Source organism: Neophocaena asiaeorientalis, unplaced genomic scaffold (assembly GCF_003031525.2).
Source record: "Neophocaena asiaeorientalis asiaeorientalis breed wild unplaced genomic scaffold, Neophocaena_asiaeorientalis_V1.1 scaffold114, whole genome shotgun sequence".
In the NCBI taxonomy this organism is placed as follows: domain Eukaryota; kingdom Metazoa; phylum Chordata; class Mammalia; order Artiodactyla; family Phocoenidae; genus Neophocaena; species Neophocaena asiaeorientalis.
Window position 1 is genome coordinate 3,207,955 of NW_020173116.1, and position 27,564 is coordinate 3,235,518.

The window sequence follows — 27,564 nt, forward strand, 5'->3', positions numbered from 1 at the left end:
AGGAAATACCGTGCAGGGAAAAGGGATACCATGCCGTAAGCCCTGGCTGGGTGGGAGGAGACACGCAGGTGCTCACGACAGGTAAGCCCTCCTGGGAGTGTGGGGTCAGAGAAGAAGAACACAGAGAAAGCTGCCTTGGTCCAGGTCCAGCTGGGCCTGTCGCCTCTAGGCTTGATCCAGGTACTACTACTCAACCCCCCCACCCCCCCCACCCCCCAGATAATCAGATGGAGGAGATGGGGCCCTTTGGTGCAGGTGACCTAACCCTGCCCCCGATCAGAGTCCCCAAGGCCAGCCCTCTGCCCTGGCCCAAGTGGTGCTCTGCCCCTTGGCTGGCCTGGCACGGTCTGATGGACGTCTGTATGGGTGGCGAGTCCTTGGGGCAAGGGCCCTAGGGGGGCCTGGGTCTCCCTTCACGAAAGCAAGGCCTACGAGGTGGAAAAGAGGGGAAGGGAAGTGACACCTACCTGAGCTGCCAGCGCTCTCGGAAGCACTCCTGGACATCTTAGGCTGGCCATGTTTGCCGCTGGCCCGCCCGGGTCCCGGTGGCGGGGGGCCTGAGGGAGCAGGGGCGCCGTCTCCCCTGATGGTGGAGAGATCCTGCATGCTGAAGCTCCGGAGTCTCTCTGATAAGGCACCCTGTCCCTGGACACAACACAGGACGGGGCACACGTCAGAGGCCTGCCCCACAGACCGGGGCAGCTGTGGCGGGCGAATGCAACCGAGGCCAAGAGGGGGGCTCTGGCGGTCAGCAAGGTGGAGGCCAGTCCCCTGGAATACTCTGCAGAGGGGCAGCTGCCTGGTGTACTTGCAGGGAACACTGAGGGGGTCCAGGCCCAGAATGTTCTAGGGCCTCCTGTGGGCTCAGGGACTGCTCTTCTGGCTCCAGGCTCCTTCCTCTCCTTCACACGCCCCCCACTTCGGTTCCCACTCTCCAGGGCTTGTCTGCGGCTTCTCGGGCTTTACATAAATCAAAATCCTTATAGAGCTACATTTTGCTCTGTTTCCAGGACACAAGGATCTGGCTAGAATATCAGAACTTAATAATCTATGTGCTCAGTCCTTACTCTTTTCAAAGGAAATAAAATGCAGACGGTATTTTTTAAATGTATGACAACAGCCATTTCTTTTATCTGTTCACATGACTGTTCGTGAGTCACACTGACTGCCACCGTCACATTTGAGCTCCATCAAATACCGAAAGGTAATGAATCAGGAAGGAAAAAGATGATATTAAAAAAAGACACACACGCAACAAAACACTGTTGACCGTAACCATTTCTTATTCTCAAGGAGCCACAGAAGCTGTCTCGGGGGAAACTGTTCTTTTGTTTAGGAAAAGCAAAATCAATCCATTATACTTATGAAAGGGAAGGGCCTCGCCATCTGGATGAGAGAATCTGTCAAAGTGAAAAGATTATAAGGAAGGCACAGGGATGATAGCATTGCTTTAGGTGTGCCTCAGGGGCTGGAGGGGGAGACTTGTGTTTGGGGGAGAAGGAAACCCAAGGGCGGAGGGGCTGGTAAGGAGACGTGGATTATTGAGAACTGGGCTGGGGTTTGGAGCAAGAGGTGACAGGCAAGTAACCACTAGGCAAATTGATACACTTGGGTATCTACAGAAACACTCATGGGCATGCAGACTTCCCATAGGTACGTGGGGTGCATGGATCGGGGGCGGAGGTATTTTATTTGAATAATGAAGGAAAGAGTAGTCCTAGAGGGCTAGAGGACGTGGGGACCATAGGCACCGCAGATGGAACAGAACCAACAAATCAGCACAAAATCAGCGAGAGCAGCTAACAAGGGCTCTGGGCTGGGGGGTGGGATTGATGAAACCAACAAGGGCCATGACAGCATTAGTTAAGAGGCTTTCAGAGATGGCAGAAGGGTTTGGAGATTTTTTTTTCACTTTACTTAAATAGTAATGAAAATGAGCCAACAAAGCACAGTAATTCACTGAAGTAACTTTAGCAAAAGAGTCAGTTAGCTAAAGGAGCAAACGCAGAATGAGTTCATTAGAGGCAACGGGGGAAGACAAAGGAGCTTGCAGACAGTTTTAGAAAAAATGTCAGAATGAAACAAAGATGCATTAAAATATGAAAATGATAAGTTCTCAGCCTACCAAAGATATTTAAAAAAACCATGTCTCCAGGAAACTAACAACAGCAGAAAGAAAACTATTTAAATAATCAAATATATATACAGGACTTCCCTGGTGGCACAGTGGTTAAGAATCCATCTGCCAATGCAGGGGACACGGGTTCGATCCCTGGTCCAGGAAGATCCCACATGTCGCAGAGCAACTAAGCCTGTGTGCCACAACTACTGAGCCCACACACCACAACTACGGAAGCCTGTGCGCCCTAGAGCCCACGTGCCGCAACTACTGAGCTTGCGTGCTGCAACAACTGAAGCCTGTGCGCCTACAGCCTGTGTTCCGCAACAAGAAAAGCTGCCGCAATGAGAAGCCCGCGCACCACAACGAAGAGTAGCCCCCTCTCGCCGCAGCTAGAGAAAGCCCACGTGCAGCAACGAAGACCCAACACAGCCAAAAATAAAAATAGATTTAAAAATAAATAAATAAAATAAAATAAAAAATATATACAACTAGAATTCTAAATCCAGGCAAAGGGGTGTTTGGAGGGCATTATGTGAGAAAGGCAGAAATCTCCCTGGTTGCCTCAGATACACCTCCTGAACGATGGTAGGCAAGGGGTTTGAGGCTTCACCTTCTAGACATAACAGCTGGGTGGTCTTTGCCAAGAAAATGAGGGGGGAGACCCGCTCCCCAGTATAATCCTCTCCAAATCCATCAGCCAATGATCCATGATTATTCTACTCAGAAACATTCAAGATGACATCTAGGAACTTCCCTGGAGGTCCAGTGATTAAGATTCCGTGCTTCCACTACAGGGGGCACGTGTTCAATCCCTGGTCGGGGAACTAAGATCCCACATGCTGCGGGGGGCAGCCAAAAATAAAAAATAAAAAAGGATCACTTCTGGGAAAAAAACTAGGAGGGGCTTTATGATTCTAAGTCCAAATAAACGGTGGCGGACTAACCCCTTCCCTGGGTCTGCCAGCTCTTACAAAAGCTCAGCAATGTATCTGAGGAAAAGAGGCAGCAGGCATCACACCTGTCCATGACCATTTCAGCAAAGCACTCAGTTCCAGTCCCAGAAGCCAGCTGGCCTGCTCCAGTATCACCAACATCATGAAGACAGGAAGTGGCAAAGGTCAGGAAAGAAAAGGAGATAATAATAGCTCAGTATCGACTGAGTCCTGTCTCAGAAGAAACCACGGCAGCATGGATATAGGCTCTTGAAAACAAATTAGCCCATACCCATCAAGACAATCTGAGACGGTTCAAATCAATATAGCCCTTTCAGCTGTAAACCTCTCAGCCCTGCTCAGTCTCTACTCCAAACCTCATTTCTATTCACTTTCCACAGACCTTATTCCACCGGCCGATTCAGCTCTGCTCTGAGAACCTTCGTTTTCTTATTCTGGGAACAGCCAAGAGTGGTTCTCTGGTATTCGGCAAAACTGGGTTCCTTATTTTTGGGAAAATAAATTTGGACTCCCTAAATTTGGAAAAGCTTAAAAACATATTCTATAATTCAATGAGCCACATACTAAAAGCTTTGAGAAGTCGTAGTGTTTTGGGTTGTTCGACTCAGCATATCCCAAATGTATTTGACCACAGTGGGACAGACTGTTAGTTGACCATCCAAAAGTCATTCCCAATTCCGTTCTCGAAATGGTGAGAAAAAAAACCAGATTTCCCAAACTCCCTCCTAGCTATTATGCATGGCCATGTGATGCAGTTCTGGCCAATGGGAGGTAAGGGGAAATCTGCTAAGGGATTTCTGGGAAAGATATTTTCTCTCTCTCACATGCAGAAGGAGAAAGGCCTGACCCTGCTCCCTGCTTTCTGCCTTTGAGTGTGGGAACTGCCACCTTGTGACAAGGAGACTCGCAGAGACATCCACCCGGAGCCTTGGCATCACTAAGTCACTGGAATACCGACAGTGCCCATTTACTCCTAGACTTCTTGTGGATAATTATCATCAATTAGAAGACATACATTTTTTCACCTCTGAAAACTGGGGCGGGTCTTACGGTTGCTGTTGCCTTGTCTTTGTTGTCACTGCCTACACATGAATGCACTTAGTTGTTATTCCCCAAGACATGACCAGACAATGGAAACTCCTGACTGTTCACTGTTAACAAACCATTTAAGACCCAACTGGGACTTCCCTGGTGGCACAGTGGTTAAGACTCCGCCCTTCCAATGCAGGGGGCTTGGGTTTAATCCCTGGTCAGGGAACTAAGATCCCACATGCCGTGCGGTGTTGCCAAAAGATTTTTAAAAAAAGACCCACTTGAAGAAGGAATCTGAGTCTAGGTTGCCTAAAACACGTTCCACTGACACCTTCTAGTAAGATGAAGAAAGTGGCAACATCAGAACTGGCAGAATGGGTATCAGCAGCATGGATGAAAATCTCAGAGACAAAAGCTCTGCATCACCAACGCTCTAGAAAGCACAGTGATGTGGCCTCATCATAAACGGATACTGATGAATGGAGTTGAAAAGCGATTCAGAAGAATCAGATTCTGAAAGTGAAGGTTAGAAAGACTTCAATCAATTTATGGTGCCTATATCCTTTATTGCATATACAAAAGTGACACACAGAAAAATCTATGTCTAAAGGCTCCAAAAGAGTCTTTTTAATAAGTAGAAGTAGATGGGACTTCCCCGGTGGTCCAGTGGTTCAGAATCTACCTTCCAATGCAGGGGATATGAATCTGATCCCTGGTTGGGGAACTAAGATCCCACATGCCACGGGGCAGCTGAGCCCAGGTGCACTCTAGAGCCCAGCCTCATGGGACCAGAAAGGAACACATCCACAGCCTTCCATGAAAACTAATCTCCTACTTGTATTGTCATATTTTGACCTCTTTATTCCCCACAGTATTATAAGCAGGGTCTACCCAGTTTTGTTGTGGCTGCTTGTTTACATGCTGTTTGTTTTAACAGACTCACCTTGCTTTTTTCTGGGCACGTCAACAACATATGGCCCAGTGGCTCTCTCAGCTGGGCTCCCAGAGCCCCAGAAATCCCACAGAAGTATCTTGGGGGCAGGGGAGGGGAATCTATTCCTGACTACTTTAATCTTTTCTTTTTCCTGGCTAAAACTCTTAGAAAATTGGACTTTAAGAAGTAAACTGCGGGGACTTCCCTGGTGGCACAGTGGTTGAGAATCCACCTGCCAATGCAGGGGACACGGGGTTCGAGCCCTGGTCCAGGAAGATCCCACATGCCGCAGAGCAACTAAGCCCGTGCACCACAACTACTGAGCCTGCGCTCTAGCGCCTGTATGCCGCAACTACTGAGCCCACGTGCTGCAACTACTGAAGCCCATGCACTTAGAGCCTGTGCTCCGCAACAAGAGAAGCCACCACAAGAAGCCCGCGCAATGCAACGAAGAGTAGCCCCTGCTCACCGCAACCAGAGAAAGCCTGTGTGCAGGAACAAAGACCCAACGCAGCCAAAAATAAATAAAGTAAATTTTAAAAAGTAAACTGTGTCACTGAATTTTCTATTAATCTGAGATCTTTTTTGTATTTCAATTTTAATTTTATTGATGTAGTTTTTCATTTGTATTTAATTACTACATTTTTCTAATTTTATAGATGGATTCAAGATATAAACCTTAGGGACTTATATGTACTTTTATATACATATTTATATGTACAGGTACTGTAAAATTTTTAAAAATTTTTACAATTAATTTTTATTGGAGTACAGTTGATTTACAATGTTGTGAATCTGAGAACTTTAATTCCTCATCCTTCCTCCAATTTGTAAGGAATAAGAAATCCATGTAGCTAACACACAGCAAATTTTCTAAATTTTGATGCTTTTCTTAGCCAGAGGAGGGAGTGTGTTCCCGGGAAAACCCAGACCTTTAAAAAGCTGATATTCTAAGTAAAACAATTTACCACTAATAGAATACCTGCCATTAGGGCCCACAGAACCCCGATTCAACAGTTACTAAGTTTGGTTGCAAGCCCTTAACGAGGTCCTCTTTTCCAGAGGAACACAAAGGGGAAGGGACACCAGTGACAGGGACACAAGTGACAGGAGGGGGCTCCAGCAGAGCACAAAGTTTAGCCCGCCTCACCTCACATGGTTTCTACTGCCTTCAACTGATAACAATGAGAATAAAGACAAAAGGCTTTAGTGAGTCAGGCAGTTGATAACAAAGCCACCAGCATAACCACATTTCCCACTGGCGATTCAAATATTTGAAAAAAAGAAAGAGTTAGTACTTCCTTCTAAATTCCCGCAGGGTTCCCACCTCGCTAAAACAGTTAACCTCTACAGCTATACATGCTTCACGTCGAGGCCAAGCAGGCTCCTTCTCAACGTGCTGCACGAAGGCAAGGGCCTCATTCGTGACATAGAATTGGATTAACAAACAAAAGAGAGAGAAAGGATTCTTCCCACCGTAGCATCAATCGTCAAATTCAATTCATTCTCCAGGCATGAAACAAACAAACCAAAAAACCAAATAAGTTAATTGCATGTTAGATGCTACCAAATCAACACAATAAGAGGCTCTGGGAGGAGGCTGACAGGGCCTCGGCTCTGGGATTAACGCACATGTACACACACGGCTGTCGGGAGGAGAGACACCTGGCTCCGATCCAGACCATGGGCCAGTGGGCACAGGTGGCTGCTGGCTTCCATCCCCGAAGGGTTCAGTTTGGAGTTAGTCACATCTCTCAGCGGGGTTACCTGCCCTTCTCTGAGGTCCAAAGAGGAGACAAAAGGAAAGAGTCGAACCACCTGATAAAAGGGAAAAGAAAAAAAAAAAGCCATGGGCACCAAACCTACAAAATGGTTTGAAGGGAGCCATGCTGCCCTGGCCTCCTACAAGTCACTCATTCACTCACTCACTTCTTCATTCCTCCCTTTGCAGCCAACGCTGCTGGAGAGTTCCTGAAGCGCTGAGTGAAGCCCCGCAGGGGAAACAAACATGAATAGGAAACATGACACGGTTCCTACTCCAAGGTTCTCCCAGTCTGGCTGAGGCATCGAGACACAAAGGCGTACAAGACAGCAAATGACAGACGACAAAACATACGACAGAAGCTCAGGGGACGGAGAGAGAGTACTGTTGGCTAGAATACCCGGGGAGGCCTCGTCCAAGAGCTCAGACTTGAGCGAGGCAAGGGCTGCACCATCAGAAAGAGAGGAGAAGGACATTGTGGCCAGACAGTGGTTGGAGCCAAGGTGTGAGAGTGGAAAACCCGGGTGCATTTGGGAAACTGAGATTGAACCAGTCTGAGGAGAAGAGGCTCGGGTGCTGGTGACGAGTGGGAGATCAGTCTGGAAAAACTGTATTTTGCCTGAACTTGGACTTCGATGAGAGCTCCACTGAAGGTTTCTGGGTAGTGAGCAAAGTGAAGACAGTGGGATTTTAGAGTCATGAGAACATTCTGGACACACTGCGTGGCACACATGGAGAGCGGCCCCCGGTATCTGCTCTCTCTGCCTTCCTTCCTCAGGTTGGAGCTGGGCACATGGATGTCTGCAATAAAGACCCTTAATGGGAGATGAAGTGCAAAAATGAACATTAACTGGTGAGGGAAGGCCGGTTGGGAACACTGGCCAACACCTCAGGCCAGGCTGGATCTGAGGTGCTGACAGCAGCTGCTGAGGAGATGAAGACCTGGATCTGGGAAGCGAGACAGGGCTGTGCAGGAAAATAACAGCACACAGATGATCAGAGTCCCTGTAAAGCAGAGCGGGGCCTGGTCACCTGAGCCAGGCCGGCACCCAGGTGATGGGGTTTGGGGGTCACCGGGAAGGACTCCACACGCAGCAGCTGTCCAGCCCTCCTGTGTAGAAGGCCACCAGTGAGACCCAGCTGGAAGCTCTGCTTGGTCCAGGCTTCCTCCTTGGAGAGGCCAGGCCCTGAGGGGAGGTTAAAGTTGTGGCAGATCTCTCTTCAAGGAGTAGGAGTCGGGTAGGGGACCCAAAGGTGGGGCATCCACAAGACAAGTTTGCTCAGTGAAAGGTGGAGCTACGTTTACAACTTCCCACTTTATCACGGTGATACGCTTTGTTTATTTGTTTTGCTTTTCAATATCCTAATTTCTTTTTACTGAAGTAGAGTTGATTTACCATGTTATATTAGGACACAGTGATAAAGCTTTAAAGAAACTATCTTTAGTCTCTTAAGGTAACTTGCCACCCACCACCTGCATTTAAGTGTGGCCCCAGCCTTGCCTCAAGGCAAAGTGGGAGCCTGCCTTGGGGGCAGTTGCTGGCTGTCTCTTGCATATGAATGTACCTTCCTGACTCCTAGAGGTGTTCCAGACAAAACGGTCAGAAACGTAGGCAGACAACCTTAAAAGTACCCTGGGCTGGGACTGGCTCTAGAATTCTCAGTGGCAGACAGGCATCCCTCAGGCTCTCAGCCATGGGGCCTCAGGGCCTGGGGGTGTGATCCAAGCAGAATGTGGCCAGGAATTGTCAGTTCAGTGTGTGTGGAGGGGAAGGGGCCATGGGGGTGTCTGGAGTGATGCAGGAACACAGGACTAGGAACTGAAGTATCGCTCTCAGCCCAGCTGGGCATCCAACAGCAGCATGACCTTGGGCAATGGGATCTCGGTGTTCTCCCCTGTGAAGTAAGTAGCACCTAAGGCTCCTTCCTGTCCTAACAACCCACAGGTTGACATTTCTCTCTCTCTCTCTCTCTTTCTCTCTCCCTCTCTCTCTCTCTCTCTCTCTCTCTCTCTCTCTCTGTCTCTCTCTCTCTCTCTCTCTCTCTCTCTCTCTCTCTCTCTCTCTCTCTCTCGGAGGGGTGGGGGGCAGGGGCTTACGTGTTATATAGACTGCCGCCACTCGGACACTGCTCTCCTCGAGGCTGAACGAGGAGGCGGAAGTCGGGCCCAGAGCCCGACTGGATGAGGGACCTGAAGCCCAGGGTGGGAGAGTGGCTTGCCCAGCGCCACACAGCACAGGCAAGGTGGACAGGGAGGAACAAGGGCACAGGCAACGCCCCAACTGTGCCCAAGCTACCGCACCACAGAGAAAAGACGGGAAGAGATCCGCACAAGCAGGAGACAGCCTCCTCTCCACAAGAGTCTGGACTGTAAATAACTTCCCAATGCCAGCATCGGACTTGTTTCTCTTATTGGTTCAACAGTGAGTGAAGATCATGGTCAACCTTAGAGAGCAAACTGACACAGGAGAAGTGACCAACAGGTAGCCTCAGCATGAGCTCTGCCTCCTGGGAAGTCTCTATGGACATCGACTCATGACTGTTTTGTGGCAAAAACCATTATCATGCCCATTTTGCAGGTGGAGAGGCTGAGGCTCATAGAGGTGCAACAGCAAGTGGGGGAGGTGGGGGTTTTTTTGTTTGTTTTTTTGGCTAGGCCGCGTGGCATGTGGGATCTTAATTCCCCGACCAAGGATCGAACCTGCACCCCCTTCATTGGAAGCACAGAATCTTAACCACTGGACCGCCAGGGAAGTCCTGGAGCTGGGATTTTTTTAACCTGGGTCTGCATATTTCCAAAGCCATACTTGTTGCTAAGCATTGCTCTCCTGGCTGTGACAGCTAAAAATATGAACAGCCATCCTTCATCCCTTTACCATTTACCGTGCACCTAGTAGGCGTGCAGATAAGACATGGATATAAATGACTACAAGAGGGCCACTGGGGTGCCACGAAGTGAGAGACCAGTTCCACCAGGAATCTAAGGAGGCTGCTGTGAAGGAGGTGGCTCTTGACCTTGAAGGGTGGACAGGATTTCAAACAGGTGGGAACAGGGGCAGATGAACTAGCATCAGTAGAGGCAGGAAAGAGAAAATTCTAGAAACAGCAGAGTTGCTATTTCTAGAACAGCACTGAAGGTGTTGCTGTAAGTACAGTATACAAGAACCAGAAAGGTCAGGAGAGACTAGACAGGAAGGTTGGGATCAGGGCCAAATGCACAGGCCTCAAACAGGAAGGGAGAGTGGCCCCTTGAGTGGCTACTGCAACAGTCCAAGCTAGAAGGGAGGGTGCCTGGAAGAGGGCCTGGAAGGAAGGAAGGAAGGAAGGGCTATCAAATGGGCAGGACTCGAAGAGTCAATCGGAGGAAGGAGGAACTCAAAGATGACTGAAATTTGGAGCTTGGGGTCCAGAGAGGATGGTGATTTTGTCATCATCAGAAATTTGGGACACAAGAGCAGGGATACACTTGGAGTTAGAGAGATGCTGACTGAAGATACCAGGAGACAGGGAGGAGATGTTCAGAGAACCAGAAATGCTGGACTTGAGACCTGGGAGAGGAGCCGATCTGGGAACCAGGAGCAACAGGTGGTGACAGCTGAAGGTGAGGGAAAGGATGAGTGGCTCTGGGATGGAGAGGAGAGCAAGGCGGGGCCCTGGAGAATTCCCCCCAACACTGAGGGAGTGATGGGAGGAGGGAGAGCCAGGAGACAGGAGTCGGGGGGAGGAGGTGACCAGGAAGGAAGGTGCATCACCACAGCCAAGTGCTTTCTCAGACCTCCCAGGTTTCAACCAGGCTCTTCTCAGAGGTCAGGCAGGCAGGTGGGCTTCTCTCTTTCCACTGGGACCCTCGATGCCTCCAGCTACATATGATCTCCACAGACGAACTTGGAACAGAGATTTGGCAAGTAATATCAGACCGGCAACTCCGCCTTCTGCTGACTTGTGAGACCGAGTCTCTTGTTTGTTTCAATCCACCTCACCATCTATGGAGTGGGGTAAGGTGAGGTAACATTCCAAGTAGAAACATCGGGAGGAAGACAGGGTGTCGAGGAACAAAGGCGAGTGATTTGTCTGGGAGGGAAGTATTCCCTACCCTCTACCTAAATGTTTTCAGCAGGTTGTCCATAACAGTTTATGTAATCTTGGTGTTTAAATGGTTGCCATGGTAAACTCTAAATATTACTTTTATGTTACACAGTCCTTGGCTTAAACGGAAGGAAGAGGGCTAACTTGACACAAGCTAGCGCAGCGGCTGGGAAATGTTCCTCTGAGGGGGTGAAGGGACGAGCATGAAACTTCCTAGAGTCCTCAGCCACTTAGATTCAGCAGACACAAGTGTGCGAAGCCAGACAAGGGAGACACGGGGATCCAAAAGGCACAGCAGTCTTCTCTTCTTCCTTGGACATACATTCAAAGCATGAGTGGATACAGGGAGGTTTTATAAAAAGAAAATTAACACCTGCCCTCTGATTAATCGTCAACAGGTAGTTTTTGCTTTTGCCTATTGTGGGGTTTTTTTTGGCAAGAAAGAAAACAAAGGCAAAGGCAAACAACTCCAGTCTGGTCAGAAGCCCCAAATCACTAGGCTTATGAACTTTCCAGAATGAGCTTCTGGTTCCAAGAATAAAGTTCCATGTCGTTTGAAAGCAGTATTTGTATTCAAGCAAGAGGTTTAGATAAAGCAGTGATGGATAAAAAATAAGGATCAGAGGGAGAGGACACTTTTTAAAACTATATTGAACTGTTTAAAGAGTTTGTTTTTAAAGCAAAATTGAGTGGGAATTTTTTTTTTTTTAAATGAGTGGGAAAACACTATAATTTATCTCTCTGTAATTGTGCCTAGGCGTTCAGATGCTAGGGCTATAACCAAGGCTGGGCTATACCCTGGTGGCCACTGACCATAACTGCAGGCAAAGTACCTGAGCTTTGGCTGGCAAGTCAGCAAAGTGGAGGTCACGGTGTGAAAGCAGAGCCGGACCAGGGGAGAAGATGAAGAAACGGAAAGATCCACCATGGGCAATGCCGTAGGCTGAGTCTCCATCTGCCCGTTTTCCTCGTGAACCTCATATACAGAGGCCCCAAAGGGCCAAGTGGGTAAGGGAGGGGCCCTTGTCAAAGCAGAGCACTGCAGGCGAGAAGATGGAAATAAGGCAAAGGAGAACCCAAGAGGCTTAACAGAAGGCTTGGGACAGTACTGCCCAAGAGACCTTTCTGCGATGGTGGGAACGTTCTATCCCTGTGTCAGCCACCAGCCACACTGGCTGCCGAGGACTTGAAAGCGGGTGAGTAAAGACTGAATATTAAAATTTACTTAATTTCAATTAATTTAAATAGCCACACGCGGCAAGTGGCTACCATTTTGGGCAGAGCAGGATTGGAGGCAGCAATAAGTTTATTCTTCAGATCCATCAACAAGGTTTAATGAGTGCAAAACACCAGACAAGTTAGCAAAGTTTGGTTTGGGGTTTTTTCTAAGCAAGAAACAAAGGAAAAGAATCCAGAGTCACTCATGGCCAGAAGCTCACGATCTAACAGGAAATACTAGATTCTAGGGGGGAAAAAGCCCACACGCAATCTGGGGAAGAAGCATCCCTAATTCACAGAACGCCAGCTTTACTTAGACCAGCTGTCTTAAACAGGTGACTTTAATAACACTATTGTCAGCACTGGAACCGTTCTAGGGATAGGATCTCCAGGGAAAGTAAAAGGGCATTATTTTTCAAGTTATGAGACAGGTCGAAAGCAAGATTGGTTTACCAGGCCTGAGAAGTGGGAAGGTGGAAGAGACCTAGGATATGGTCCAAATGTCAAGGGGAATAAGGTGGCCTGGATACCTCACAGTTTGGGGGGATTTTTTGGAAGATTTTTTTTATGTGGACCATTTTTCAAGTCCTTATTGAAGTTATTACAATATTGCTTCTGGTTTTTTTTTTTTTTATGTTTTTAATTTTTGGCCACGAGGCATGGGGGATCTTAGTTCCCCGACCAGGGATCGAACCCACACCCCCTGCATTGGAAGGCGTAGTCTTAACCACTTGACCGCCAGGGAAGTCAGTTTTAAAACTACCTGACAGTTTTAAAACTCTTGATCAATTGGTTTTTCTCACTATTGTTTCTCTTCCCGTGAGAATGTGTTTTGCTTAACTAATGAGTTTCTAGAGTATTAATTTTAAAAAGCGAGAGATTTCCAATTCTGGTCTTAAAAAGACGTGGGGCTCAATTTTCCCTCTGGGTGGAATCACTGGCTGGGAAACAGCTAATATCTAAGCTCAGAGCCAGCCAAGAGACTAGGGACACTTAGAAAGAAGGTACTACCGATGTGTGTCCCTAGGAAGGAGACAGAGCAGCTTTTGCTGAAAGAAAAAATGTATCACTACTTCCCGGGGACAAGGATTAGACCTTGGGGAAAACTGGGGGATGGGCTGGGGGTTAATAGGCCTGGGGAGAAATTTCCAATGTGTAATTTTGTTTGTTTGTTTTAGCTTTTCTATTCTAAGATAAAACATTAACATTAATAACAACTTATATTTGTACAATGATATGGTTTACAAAGCTTCTTCACACTTTATGATGATCCCAAAACCCTGCAAACATTCATTTTTTTTAGAGAAAGGGCTCAGGGTTCAAAGTTATAAGGAACAAAAGGATTAACTAAAAGTGTAGGCAGAAGATCTTTCACTCTTCTGGTTAAGTTCTGCAGTCTCCTCCTGGGGAGCCATCAAAGGATGGAAAATACAGCAGATGAGGAAGGAGTGACCGCCCTCATCCGGTCACCTGGTCCCAGCCTCCCTTCAATCTGTCTGAACTCAGAGGGAGGCTCTCAGTCCCCTCACCCTCTCTCCTGCAACTGTTTGGCTAAATGCAGTGGATATTTACAGTGAGAACTGATTTGTAGGCTGAGGGTGTTTTCTGGGAGGAGACAGGCAGGGTCCAAGAGATGTAAAATGGAGCCACGAGTAGGGCGACCATAAACTCCGGTTTGCTTGGAACAGACTTAGTTTCTACCCGTTGTCCCAGCATAATAATTATAGCACCGTTTCACTCTCAGATGTGTCCTGTTTGAACAGTATATGGTCACCCTAGCCACTGTGACTGGGCAGAGTGTCTTTTTTTCACAAAATTGCTTTGATTGTTCCCCTGGGGGTAATCGACAAGGTTGCTCTGGACTCAGCTTTCTCATGGTCAAGGTTAATGCTTCTAGGGAGCTACATCTGCATTCCAGGAATGTTAAAAAAGTTAACTGTTTTAACCCTCATCACCGGTGGTGTATGGTTCTGGATGGGCCCTCAGGCAGCGGCCTGTAAAGAGTTGGCTGTTTATTTTATTTCCTTATTTTTTAAAATATATTTATTTATTTTGTTTATTTATTTTTGGCTGCGTTGGGTCTTTGTTGCTGCACGCAGGCTTTCTCTTGTTGTGGTGAGTGGGGACTTCTCTTCGTTGCAGTGCAAGGGCTTCTCATCGAGCTGGCTTCTCTTTGTTGGGGAGCAAGGGCTCTAGGCGCAGGAGCTTCAGTAGTTGTGGCACACAGGCTCAGTAGTTGTGGCTTGCTGGTTCTAGAGCGCAGGCTCAGTAGCTGTGGTGCACAGGCTTAGTTGCTCCGCGGCATGTGGGATCTGCCTGGACCAGGGCTCGAACCCGTATCCCCTGCGTTGGCAGGCAGATTCTTAACCACTGAGCCACCAGGGGAGTCCGAGTTGGCTGTTTAAAAAATCATCTGGGGAACTTGTTAAAAATAGAGATTCAAGGGCTCACTGCCTGAGATTCTGATTCAGCACATCTGAGAATCTGTTTAAAAATGAAAAACAAAGCTTCCCAGGTGGTTTGTATACTAAAGCCAGATTTGAACCCAGTGGTAACTTATCATCCTTTGGCCGCGGCCTGGAGTGGTCCATTGTTACTATGGAAACCGCTGATCTATCCCTCAGCCAGGTTGAATTTTACTTTTTCTTTTCTTTTCTTTTTTAAAGTACACATCTGTTTCAAAAACAGAGGGCATTATTTTGGGGAAAGAAGAGTGTTTTCTCTCTCAAGATATTTAGAGAGGAAAAGCAAAGCCCCCACAAGGCAGAAAATTTCCTTGTCTGAAACCAAATTCAGCAGGAAGCAGGCGTCCCTCACTACTTTAGCCCAACTAGAAAGAACGAATGAGCAGTTATTTTCTGAGGCAAGTTTCAGACTATCTAGAGCTTCCTTGAGGTTAGTTGTAAGGTGCCCGGCTGGAGGCCTAGGCTCACGGGCTTCCCCGGTGGTCAGAGGGACTGGCGGTGACTGGCCAAGATGGTATCAAGACTCAGGAGGTTCTAGCTTGAGGCAGACCTGGAAAAGGATGGCCCTACAGAATTACCATAAGAATATAATTTACACACACGGCTGAGTGGCCCGGTGACCGGTACTGAGCCACCCTGATAAATATACCACACGGACACTCTACAACTGAGCTGAGAAAAGAGCAGTAACCTATATTCCTTCAGGTGCAGAAGCAAAGGTGGGGTGGGGAGAGGGCCTGGGAGGCTTCTGTAGCTTTGTGTGGCAAAGTTAGCCTGATGAATTCAGAATTTAGCAATTCTGAGTTCTCTTTTCTGTCAGCTTAAACACAAAAGCCTAAAACGACTGCATCTCAAACAGAAGGATCTTAGAATTCACTGCTCTTTGTAAATCCTCATACATCTCCTCCAGATACCAAAGCGGAATTTCCCCTCCAATGATACTCATTGGGATTCATCACTTTGCCAGCTACTATTGTACCTAAGGTGGACAGGGACCCTCCAGGTACCAGCGGAGGTTCTGTGTTACAGAAGCACCTGGTCCTTCTCTGAAATAGGAATCACTCCCCTTTGGTTCTCCTGTCTCCCCGCCAGCCTTTGTCTGCAGAACTCCTTGACTTTATGTGGAAGGTGCTTTTCAAACTCCCAGCCCTGTGTGCTAAGTTTTTCTCCCAGAAATGCTCCTAAAGTGCCTCTCCCTGGTTCAGGGCCCAGAAAACCCAGCTCAGTCCCCTGACCCAACTGGCTATCAACACCCTCCATCCCACCATCCACTGGGAGCCCATGGAGCACGAAGATCTGTATTAATTGTCCTCTTCCAAACCCTTTCACAGCTCTACCCTCTCTTTCCCCCAAACCCTCACATTGCCACCCAGGATTCATAGCTTCCCTTTGCTAATACAGCTCACCTCCCAACCACTGTATCTCTCCAGACATAAGCATAACTGCCTTTCCTCCACCCTCAGCCAACTGTAGACCCCTACTGTACCTTTGGATTTGGAGGAAGGTGTTGTCACCAGGAAACACTAGGGCAATCTGCTGAATTTGCTCTGAGAGTAAACATCTACCAATTTTAATTTTTCAGGGCTGAGCACATAACGAGAAATTGACAAAGCGACAAGGAGAATGTAATGGGAGAGGAAGCTGGGAAGGAACACAGAGGGCCTTTGAACAGGGCTGGGTGGAAAAAAGAAGGAAGTAATTGCTTATATCACAATATCCCACAAGACCAGTATTTATTTCAAACCTCCTCTACCTCTAGTTACTGCTGCTACACATATCATTATCCTCCACGTTTCAACCACTCAACTTATTCTAGGACCCTGGGTTCCTTCCCCTGGATCTGTGGGGCCACGTGAGCATGGAGTACACCCACTCACTCAGGTAATAAGTCTCTGCACCTGTCTATTTAGGTGACTCTCCCAATGCACCCTAGGAAATTGCAGAGAAGAGCTCCCTCTCCTCCCCTTCTCTCTTCTCTGCATCCAAGGATTACACTCCAAGTACTTTAGAGGTTCTTGAGACCCACAGATGAGCTTCAGGGGCTCTGGGAACCTCTCAATATTGCATAAATCATTTGTGTGTGGGGGTGTGCAGTTTTCTGGGGGCAAGATTCACCCTTTTTCCCCTCAGATTTTCAATGGGACCCCAAAAAGGATGAGGAACCTGATCGGTCCTTAGCCTGTCTCTGGGCAAGTTACAGCCACGGCGGTCAGGTCCCAGCATGGTACCTTGGAAGCAGCCATCACCGCCGCCGTGGCCGCCACGTTCAAGCCTCGCTTCCCAAAGTGCACAAGGGCATCATAACTTCGGTCTTTTGCTTGGACCAGGCAATCATCGATTTCCTGTCAAAGGAAAACAGAGGCACACTGAGTTGGAAAGCTCAAATAAATCTCTGTTCTTTCTCCCTTCTCCTGAGCGCTGAGCTTGGGGGCTTGTGCCCAATCACTCATTCTCTCTGGCATTGCCACTAACTGGCTGTCGGACCTGGGCAAGAACTTAGCCTCTATTCACGGTTCTGTCTTCTGAAAAACGAGGACCCTGGTAGCACCTAACTTGTGGAGCAAGGTGAGGATTACATGCGATCATTCCAGGAAAGCACCTGATACAGTGGCTGGTTTCAATAACCAAGAACCATTGTCATCTTCCTTATCTCAAGGAGGTCAGGCCCCGGCAGCTCTGAAATTCTGTTATTCCATAGCTATTTCATACGATACCCAAATCCCTCCCCATGTACATATCGATGGGAGGGATTAGGACACAGAAAGAAATAGGTGTTATTTTTGTTGATAGAGAAGATCATTTTACAGATAACAAAATAAAAGCAGAAATTAGAGGTCATCCAGCATCATACCACAAGGTAAAGGTGAGGTGGGAAAGAGGACTGACATCTACTTCAGGGACCGAGACCAGGTAAGATATTGGTTCAGTTCAAATTTGAATCAACGTTGGCTCATTCTTTTTGTTTGTTTGGTTTGGGTAGTTGTCACTGTTTTAAGAAAACAGTTGTTTCGGAATCACAGGAGCTCATTGCAGAGTTCAGTCAATGACACTTGGCCTGCATTTCATTTGAAGTTCAGCACATCGGTGCACTTCCTTCCTGCTTTGGGGTATGCAGGTGGGCAGTCAACCCCCTGCCTTGTCCTTGTTTAAGCTTCTTCAAGAAGTCACCGCACTAAGTTTCCACTGCGACCCCTGGCCGACTCCAGAAGTGATTCTTGGCAGCTCTTAAGAGTCAGTCACCTTCCTTTCAATGGAAATTACACTGGCAGCTTCAGGGTAAGTCCAGCGTTTGGAGAAAGGGAAGTAGGAAGAATAGAGATTTGATAACCAGGTTGAGACAGGGATTACCATTCCTCAAAATCCACCCTCTGAGACGGGAAGTGTGTCCTAGTTCCTAAACAGATTCTCAGAAACGTCTACAGTAGCCTGCTCATCCAACCGATATACTCAAAGGCTTCCCCTGGAAGTCCAAAGTATCCAACTTTCAGAAGCAATAGAAATGAATATATCAAGCCACCAACAGTGCTCCTAATTCATACTGTAGTATCCGACCACACAATCAGTTTGGAAAGTCATGTAATATCATTAATGAGTTATACAATGTTGGACCCAGTAATCCCAGTCCTGAGAATTTATTCTAAGATGTCAACAGAGGGAACTATATACTATGTGTGGTGATTGTCGTGGGTCATTAGGAAGACCAAGTGAGAAAGGATGCTATGCCATCATGTCTAAGATCTCAGAAGATAAATATTGCATCTGCTCAGCTTTTTTGTTGTTGCCTCTTGGTTTGGAGTGGCTTTTTTTTTTTTTTTAACGTACGCTTAAAATTTTATTTTAAAGAAACGTTTCACAGACTGGATTGAACTTAAAAAAGGAGCTACCAAACAAATTAATAAGACAGAGGTCATGTTTATTTTAGTGGTCTCGGCATCTATTACTGTATGAAATCTTAAGAAAACAATGGAACAATCCATTGAAAACAAATCCAGGAAATTAGGTTCAGTGGAGACGTTAAACAAAAAATAATTTTATAGACAGTGACATTATCTTATAAGTAGCTTAAATTTCTTTTCAAGAGGTGTAAGTTGTAATTCCCCCTTGAATCCTTAGTTATTGTTGACCCCTTCCTGCAATCTCTCCCTATCTTATTTTTTCCATCTCTGACAATAGACAAACCTGCATTTTCATTTCAAGGATGGATGTGAAGTACTTTGAAGCGAAACAAACACAAATGATAAATAGCATGAAACAAATTATTATGACTATTCTCATTAATACTTATTGACTGATAATTACTAAAGTAGCAGGTATTTCATTGGTAGCATACGTTTTATCATTGAACAATAAAGCAAACATACTAGAAATGTATTATATTCCAGTCTCTGTTAGTAGCTATCTGGGTACAAGTTCAAATCATTTAATCTCTCTAGGCTTCAACGTTCCTGTTTATGTTAAGTGTTTAAAGTATTTTAATAGTCTATGTAAAAATCCTATCTGCAAAAGGATAGGGGCTGAGCCTGATAAAAGGAAGGAAATTCAGTTTGGGGAGTTGAATTATGAGTGAATCTTTTCTGCTTTTTGTTTCAATGTATGGAAATGTTTTACAATAAATAATGATGAATAACATCCTTTGGAGAATTTCACCACTATTTCTAAACAGGTCATAAAAATAGACTTAAAAAAGAAAGATTAGAAGGAACGAATGTTGGAGGGGGGAAATAAGAGTCAATTAAGAGCCTCCTGCAATAAAACAACCTGCCTTTTTTTTTTTTAATCACTTTTTAAAATTTTTTCACTCGCTGGAAGGAGTGCAAGGCAGAGCAACATAAATTACCTTTTCTTTTGAGGACAGCGTGGGATGTACAAACTTCCTATAGAGGAGGCTGGAGCCTTTTGTGTAGGGAGACAGCAGCCAGGCTACAAATGCTATTTTTAGTTCATAATAGAATGGAAACCTGGAGAGAGATGAGAAAATACACATTCCATTAGGTTCTCAGCAACTCCACCCTGAGCCTTTGAAACATGAGACCTGGGGGCACAGACACCTCTCCTGCCTGCACAGGGCCGCCTGGCCCCCAGATTCCCATGAAGGTGTATGCACACACAAGCACATCCAAGGCACAAGCCCAAGGCCTCTTGAAAGCCAGTTCATTTTTTTTTTCTTGTCCTCTTTGGCCATACGGCTCAGCTTGTGGGATCTTAGTTCCCCAAGCAGGGATTGAACCTGGACCCTCAACAGTGAAAGCACTGAGTCCTAACCTACTGGACCGCCAGGGAATTCCCAAAGCTGGTTCGTGTTTTCTTTCCTTGTCAAGCAAGCCAGGGACCTGGGGTCTCTCCAGCAATCACCCTATGACCGTGCTTGACAACACCTGGAGCTTCCGTCCGAGCTCTGCTCATTTCGGTTGGAGCCGGGGCTCCTGTAGGCCCAGATGCCACAACCAGCCGTGCCCAATTTCCCGGTCATTCACTCTTCACTGGAGGCCACGAAGGCACAAACGCAGGATTTACAGTAGGGATTTACAGTAGGGCGGAGCTGACAAAGAATCGCCAGACTGAGAGTGAAAGCCTCCCCTCCTCGGCTATCTCCTTAGTCCCCAAAAGGCAGGGACGGGAGCCCAACTCTTGCCAGGAAAGAGGATGCTACTCACCCTATTCAAACCAACAGCAGGCTGGCGGGGAGGAGGGGAGGCATCAATTAGGAGTTTGGGGTTAATATATACACACTACTATATATAAAATAGATACCAACAATGACCTACTGTATAACACAGGGAACTATACTTAACATTTTGTAATAACCCATAAGAGAAAAGAATCTGAAAAAAATATATAACTGAATCACTTTGCTTACACCTGAAACAAACACATCATTGTAAATCAACTCTACTTCAATTTAAAAAATTACATTTAATTAAAGAAACCAACAGCAGGCAAAAAGGTCTTGATCTTTTTGGTGCCGAAAGAAAGAGTTCAGGATACAGATAACATACGATTCTGAAGTTTAAAGTCCTGCGTGCCATGTGTTTATGCATCCCATGAACACTCACCCAGCACCCATATGTGGCAGCCGGTGCTGAGCACCAAGGAGACAGTGGGAAGCAAAGAAGACCTGACCCCTGCTCTCTTGGAGCTTCCAGTCTAGCGGGAAACATAGACAAGGTTCTGGCGTCCTTGGAACTGGTAGTCCAGTCAAGGAAACAGAGATCGCTCAAATCATCACGATTAATATAGAATAGCAACCTGAGATGAGTGCCATCACGGGCCTCTGCTGACCCATGTGGTGCCTCTGCACGTGTGAGAAAAAGCCAAGTCCTTCAGCTAGATGCAGTCCTGGGAGCACATGGCTTGCAAACAGGGCTTCATCCGAATTTCAGCTCCACTCGCCTCCTTGGCCAGATATCTTGTGCTACGAACAACCTGTGCAACCATACTTGGCAGGCCGGATGTGTATTAACCATATTTAAAAATTTTCTGTACTCTGATGCTTTGACATCTTGGGACCTTGCTGACTCTGGAGAGACTGCCTCTCCCATGGAAACCACAATACAGTCTCTTGCCCACACTTACTGCCTCTGCTTCCTGATCAGCCCCGTGCTTCCCCATGCGGCTCTGTGCAGCGGGCTGTACCTCTAGGGATCTGTGAATATAACGAACTTATTCCTTCATGATAGTCATTTCTGTGTCTGCATGTCTTACCAGACCTGAAAACAAAGTCTGGGTACCATTAAAACAGATGCGATGAGGGAAAGTGACACCTGGGCTAGTCTGAGGAATCAGAAAAGTAAACCCCTCCCAGGCATCCTCCCTGATAAGAGAGCCCAAACAAAGAGCAATTTCTAGCAAGTCATTTCAGAGCCCTTTAACTCTCATGTCACTCCAATCAGCGGCCCCACCCCCTGCTCCTCTCCTCATCCTAGTTCACGGCCTTCTCTTCTGGCAGGCCCTTCCTGAATATTCCCTTAGCAACTATAGGACACTTTCGTGTCAAGATTGCTTAATGTTTCACAGCCAGAAAAGAGAAGGAGCTGAAGGAACAGAGGTGTGATTCTCCCGTAATTGAACACTCTGGTGATGAACAGTGAAGGAAGTTTGGTCTGGAAAACAAGTATTTGTCAGCCCCAAGGGACAAATGAACCTGCAAAGCTCAGGCATCAACCCAAGATTCACGGATAATCCCAGGGGTTCTGTCACGCCGCTGCTCTTTTGTTTATTATGTAAAAGACGGGTTTTGTAAAAAATAGGTCATGCGTGCACGTAGTTTAAAAAATTCTAGAAGTCCAAAAGAGTATATAGCAGAGTCTCCTTCCCATCCTGGATGCTTTTCCAAAAACGTAAGCATCATGGGTCTTGTGCATCCTTCCAGAAGCGGACTAGGGCTAAGATATACAACTGTGTGGGTACATACGACTCCCGTAATGTCCCCCATGCTCACCTAGTGGCATTCTCTGCACCCCTTCCTACACCTTGCTTCCCCCTACTGCACACACATGATTAACTGTACGCTTTGGGGATTTCTTTTTTTTTTGGCTGCACCATGTGGCTTGCGGGATCTTAGTTCCCCAACCAGGGATCGAACCCCGGGGCCCTGGTAGTGAAAGCACGGAGTCCTAACCACTGGACCGCCAGGGAATTCCCCAGGCCTCACTCTTCTTTTTTTTTTTTTTGAATTTTATTTCATTTATTTTTTTATACAGCAGGTTCTTATTATTCCCTCTTCTTAATGGCTGTGTATGGGGGCGTGAGCATCTACCTAGACCCCCGTGAATGGATATTTACAAAAGGTTACAATCTTTGGCTACTACAAGAGAGCTGCAGTGAATCTCCTGGAGCACGCTTCTTTATGTACCTATGCTAACGTGCCTTTAGGAAAATGCCCAGAAGTGGAATTTCTGCGGGCATCTAATTTACAGATAGAGGTTGTACTTCTGTGCAAACATAGGTACAAGAGTCTGATTGCCCACAGTCACACCCTCACAGTGTAGGACCAACCGTAAGAGCCTGCCCCAGGCTGGACGGGGGTGTGGGGGGGAGAACGTTAGATCCTGAGCAATCCTTCTGGGCTGCCAGAGACCCTTTATTCTTTGGCCAGCCTGCTACTGAGCCTCCTGTTCTTCAGGATCTTTCCCGTGTGCCCCATCCATGCTGACGCAGCCTTTGAAAACCTTCCTGCCTCCTAACCTTCTGGCTTCACCTCCCAAATCTTCTCTTGTCAGGCTGGCAAAGCATCTCCAATGACCAATTGCGGTAGCAGACTTCACTTGGTGGTCTCCAGACCACCAAGATACCGCCCTCCCTGGCATCTCTAGACCAGGACACAGAGGGCTCCTCTGTATTCCCCTGTCCACCTTGGGTGATGGAGCTTCCTTTGAAGCGAAATCAACTAGTTATAGAAGAATCACAATGGAATGGGTTTGTTCCTTGGGCAGAAAGCTGACATGAATATCCACAGAAGAAAAAAGGAAGAGGTTACAGCCTGCTAATTCTCGACCTTTCCAGGACTTTGGTTAAAAGTAGGCTCCTTTAGAGTCTTAGTAGCAAAACTTGAATCTCAAGACTGCCTCCTACTGTTAGCAATCACTACGTTTCCTTTCAATTTCTTTCCTCAAGCTTTTTTCCTGCCCCACTTCCTACTCAAAGACAACAACTAGCTTATTGATTGATTCATTCAGTTGGGAAAATTCTATCGAAAAGCTAGGAGGTGAAAGGTCTGTGCTAAGCAATACAGGGAAACCAAAGCTAGGTTAGGCATGTCCTCGCCCTTAGGGGTTTATCATCTAGCAGGAGAGTGGAAACCAACAGGTGACCCCATAATGTGCAATGTGATATGGAACAATGTCTTACTGAGGATCAAGAGCCTTGCTTCTCTCCAAATCTCCATCCGCCGCCCACGAACATCCACTTCATAATTCTTACTATGTACCTGGCATCAGCTCAACCTTGGTAGACCCAAAGCAAATCTCTCAGAAGTCTCTACACATTACTCTCTGGTGGGTGAGGGCCCTCTCCCCTTTGCAGATTCAAGTGAGAAAATGAGCTTAGGACTGAGTGGGCCTCAAGTTTTAGTCTAAGTTGCCAGTGACTGTTGGTAAGGCCTGCGGGCCACCTGAGAAGGTCCCTGGGGATGCCAGCTGCCCCGTGGTATCAAAAGAAGCTGAGAGCTACTGCTGAAATCTAAAGCCTCACGCCACAGAACATAAGTGGGAAACCTCCCTACCTCTCTACTGTGGAACGAGATATCCTGGGTAGGAGTAAAGGCTGTGTATCTTAGCCAGGACAGGAAAGGAAGGGAAGAGCATGGATGGAGGGAGGCTAGACAGACAGACAGACAGACACACACACACACACACACACACACTACAGGGGAAAAAAGAATCTTGCCCCTAAGCCACCAACATAGAAGAATAGAGAACAAGAAGAGGCACCTACTTACTTTTTAGTGTATTGTTTCAATTTTATTTTGTCATGTGTATGTATTATTTTATAGTTTTTAAAAAATTAAATGAAATCACTTATACAAATTGTGAAAAAAGCCACCATCCTATCTCTTTTTTTTTTTTTTTGCGGTACACGGGCCTCTCACCGTTGTGGCCTCTCCCGCCGCGGAGCACAGGCTCCGGACGTGCAGGCTCAGCGGCCATGGCCCACGGACCCAGCCGCTCCGCGGCACGTGGGATCCTCCCGGACCTGGCACGAACCCGCGTCCCCTGCATCGGCAGGCGGACTGTCAACCACTGCGCCACCAGGGAAGCCCCCATCCTATCTCTTCTGTGACCATACACAACGGCTGTTTTCATCAACACAGAAAGTTTTTAAAAGTTACCAATGAAGAGGGAACTGCCCTGGTGGAGGGGTGGAGAGAGCAGGATGGGGATGAGTGAAGAGTGATGGGAAGAGTATACACATGAGGGGTGATCTCCAGTCCTGGAAGTAAACAAAAGTTAAAGATGCTTCTAGGAAGCCAGAAGGTGCAGGACTACCCCGCCCCCCTTTCAATTATAAACAGAGCTTAGAGCAGCTGAGTTGGTGTCCATTCCCTGGAAGGGAAAGGGGGCCCTGTGTCTGATGGGTCTATCCCATGTCCATTCCCAGGCGAGAGGGAGGATGGAGAGGAAGGACTCTCCTAGAAGGAGACCATGATCTGTAATACCTGGAGGTTGGCAGGAAAAGAAAAAGCAGACTGAGGGTGTGTCCAGGCTGTGCCGAGGCAGGCAGGGAAGGGCCCCAACGAACCATTCCCTGCAGAAGCAGAGCCCACGGTGCCAGGAGAGAGGCAAGGGACCCTCACTTTCCACCCACAAACTGCATGGACAGTGCCAGTTCAGAGGGACTAACGAGGGACCAGATGAGGCCTCCACATGGGTCAGGAAGAGAGGGGGATTCTACCCATACCTGTGCACATGCTCCAAGTACCCTAGTTATCAGATGCCTTCCTGTGGCATGCAGCACATGACCTTGATCCTTTGGCCTTCCTCCCCATGTTATCCACAAATATGTTACCTTATGTAGCAAAGGGATTCTACAGATGTAATTAGGGTAATTACTCAGCTGATTTTAAGATAGGGAGATTATACTTGATTACTGAGGTGGGTCTAATCTAATTACCTGAGACTTTAAAAGCAAACGCAGAGATCTTTCTCTGGCTGGTAACAGAAGAAGATGGAGATGACGTGCCATTGTTGGCTTGAAGATGACAGGGTGGCACACGTCAAGGAAATGGGGACCTCAGTCCTACAGCCACAAGGAACTGAATTCTGCCAACAACCTGAATGAGCCTGGAAGTGGAATCTCCCCAGAGCCTCCAGATAAGAGCCTAGGCTGACCCACACCCTGGTTTTGGCCTTGTGAGTTCCTCAGCAGAGTTCTCAGTTGACTCTACCTGGACTTCTAACTCACAGAAACTGTGAAATAATAAAGTTGTATTGTTTTAAGCTGCTAGATTTGTGGTAATCTGTTACTGCAGCAACAGAAAAGTAATACACTGGGACTTCCCTGGTGGTCCAGTGGTTAAGAATCCACCTTCCAATGCAGGGGATGTGGCTTCGATCCCTGGTCGGGGAATTAAGATCCCACATGCCACGGGGCAACTAAGCCTGCGCGCCACACCTACTGAGCCCACGCACCACAAACTACAGAGCCCACACACCTCAACTAGAGAGAAGCCCACACGCCACAGCGAAAGATCCCACATGTTGCAATGAAGATCCCGCAACCAAGACCCGACGCAGCCAAAAATAAATAAATAAACAAAAATTTAATTAAAAAAAAAAGAAAAGTAATACATCTCCCCAAATCAAAATCAAATCCATCCCAGAAACAGTTGTTGAGCACTTATTAGGCATGAGACTAAAATTCCAGGGCCATGGGTAAAACGTATTCCAGCTACCAGGGAGCAGCATATCCATCATCAGGCAGGATTTCCACCCAGGAAAGAGCAGCAAGGCTGAAATGCCCGAAACCTCTGGGAAAGAGCTCATGAGACTAACGCTCTCCCCGCTTTGTTCATGATAAGGGACAGGAGGACAGCAGGAGGCCACCTGGCACCAGACAGAAGGAGGGCATCATTAAGAAGGCTGCACGACATGAAGTGCTGGCCACGCTCTTTAATCGACTACACAATCCTCACTGGGTCTGGCCTGTTCTCATCTCTGCAGGACAGACAGGAACCTCCCCACCGTAGCTCTGCACAAAATGAGGTCCACCTCCTAGTGCCAGCCTCTGGGGTCTGGGGAAGACGAAAAAATGGCTCAGCAGAGCTCCATCTCCAGTCCTGGAGACTCAGCCCCGTCTTCAGTCTGTTGTTTATCTGGGCACAGGACAGGGCAGAGTGGCACAAGCATATTGAATTAGGTAATCCAGATTCCTTCCTTCCAGCTTAAGGCCATAATAGCTGAGACATCTCTCTCTCCCAGTAGAGATGAAAGCCAGGCTCCTTCAGGGGAAAAACTACACACTGAGGTCATTAAGGCCACTGACCCAAGACAGGATTCAGTGAAGTGGTATTCAGAGAAGTGGATGTCTTTGATCTAGGACATCCCAGAGGGTAAGTCCAGGCTAATCCTTTTTGGGGTAAGAACTTTTTTTTTTTCCCAAAATGGAAATATCTTTATTATTTTCCCTGATGAAACCTGATCATGGTAAAACATTCATACAACACAGCAAATGTGAAACTGACCCCATGATCCCAAGTTGCGGAAATAACCTTCGCTAACAGACAAGTATTTTCCACGCTATTTTTAGTACACATTCACATGTGTACAAACTCAGACCCTTTAGATACAAACAGGATACTGTATATTATTCACAGCCTCTTTCAGCTAAGACACAATATATGAATACAAACACCTAACTTATGATTTTCACTTGGTCCATTGCTGTAATAGCTGCATTGTTTATGAGAGAGAAAAAGCTGTCCATCGAAAGGGGACTGATTAAATAAATTACGATCCATCTATACCATGAAATTCTATGTGGCCTTTAAAAAAGTAGGTAGATCTATTTATGCTTACGTCAAAGTATTTCAAAAATAAATTTAAGAAACAAAGTGAGAACTGTTAGGTATACTACAGTACTATTGTTTTTTAAAAAAGGAAAAGTATGTGTATATGTGTGTACGTATACACACGCATACATTTTTTAAAAGTATATACAATTGTGAAAAGCAGTAATGGTGAGAGTGAATGGTGTAGGGGAGAAACTTAGTTTCATTGCACACTTTTGTGTACTGTTTTTCTCCTTTTTATTTTTTTAACATAAGAATGCTTCTTTACCAACTCCATTAATTGAGGAATTGTGTTGATCTTGCCCATCATTATATCATTGTAAGAACAATACCTGCTCTTACATGGTCATTCAATAAATATTTACTTGAAGAACAATTTTATAGACTAATTGATTTGAAATGTTCCAGTTAGCATTCCTGCACCTGCTTCTCTGTGCTAATAAGGTTTGAGACTGCTTTCAGACCTTCCCACCTCTCCCTGACACTT

At 46.7% G+C, this 27,564-nt stretch overlaps 1 protein-coding gene across 5 annotated transcripts in view; it reads right to left on the bottom strand.

Moving 5' to 3' along the window:
* Positions 1 to 27,564, bottom strand: part of REEP1 (receptor accessory protein 1) — a 121,827-nt gene that overhangs the window by 29,018 nt on the left and 65,245 nt on the right. For all 5 annotated transcript variants that reach the window (XM_024743768.1, XM_024743767.1, XM_024743766.1 and 2 more), the window contains exons 4-6: positions 19,410 to 19,530; positions 16,801 to 16,914; positions 468 to 645 (exon numbers count right to left, since the gene is read on the bottom strand). In XM_024743768.1, the coding sequence (XP_024599536.1) occupies positions 468 to 645; positions 16,801 to 16,914; positions 19,410 to 19,530 (413 nt within the window). The remainder of the gene's footprint in view (positions 1 to 467; positions 646 to 16,800; positions 16,915 to 19,409; positions 19,531 to 27,564) is intronic.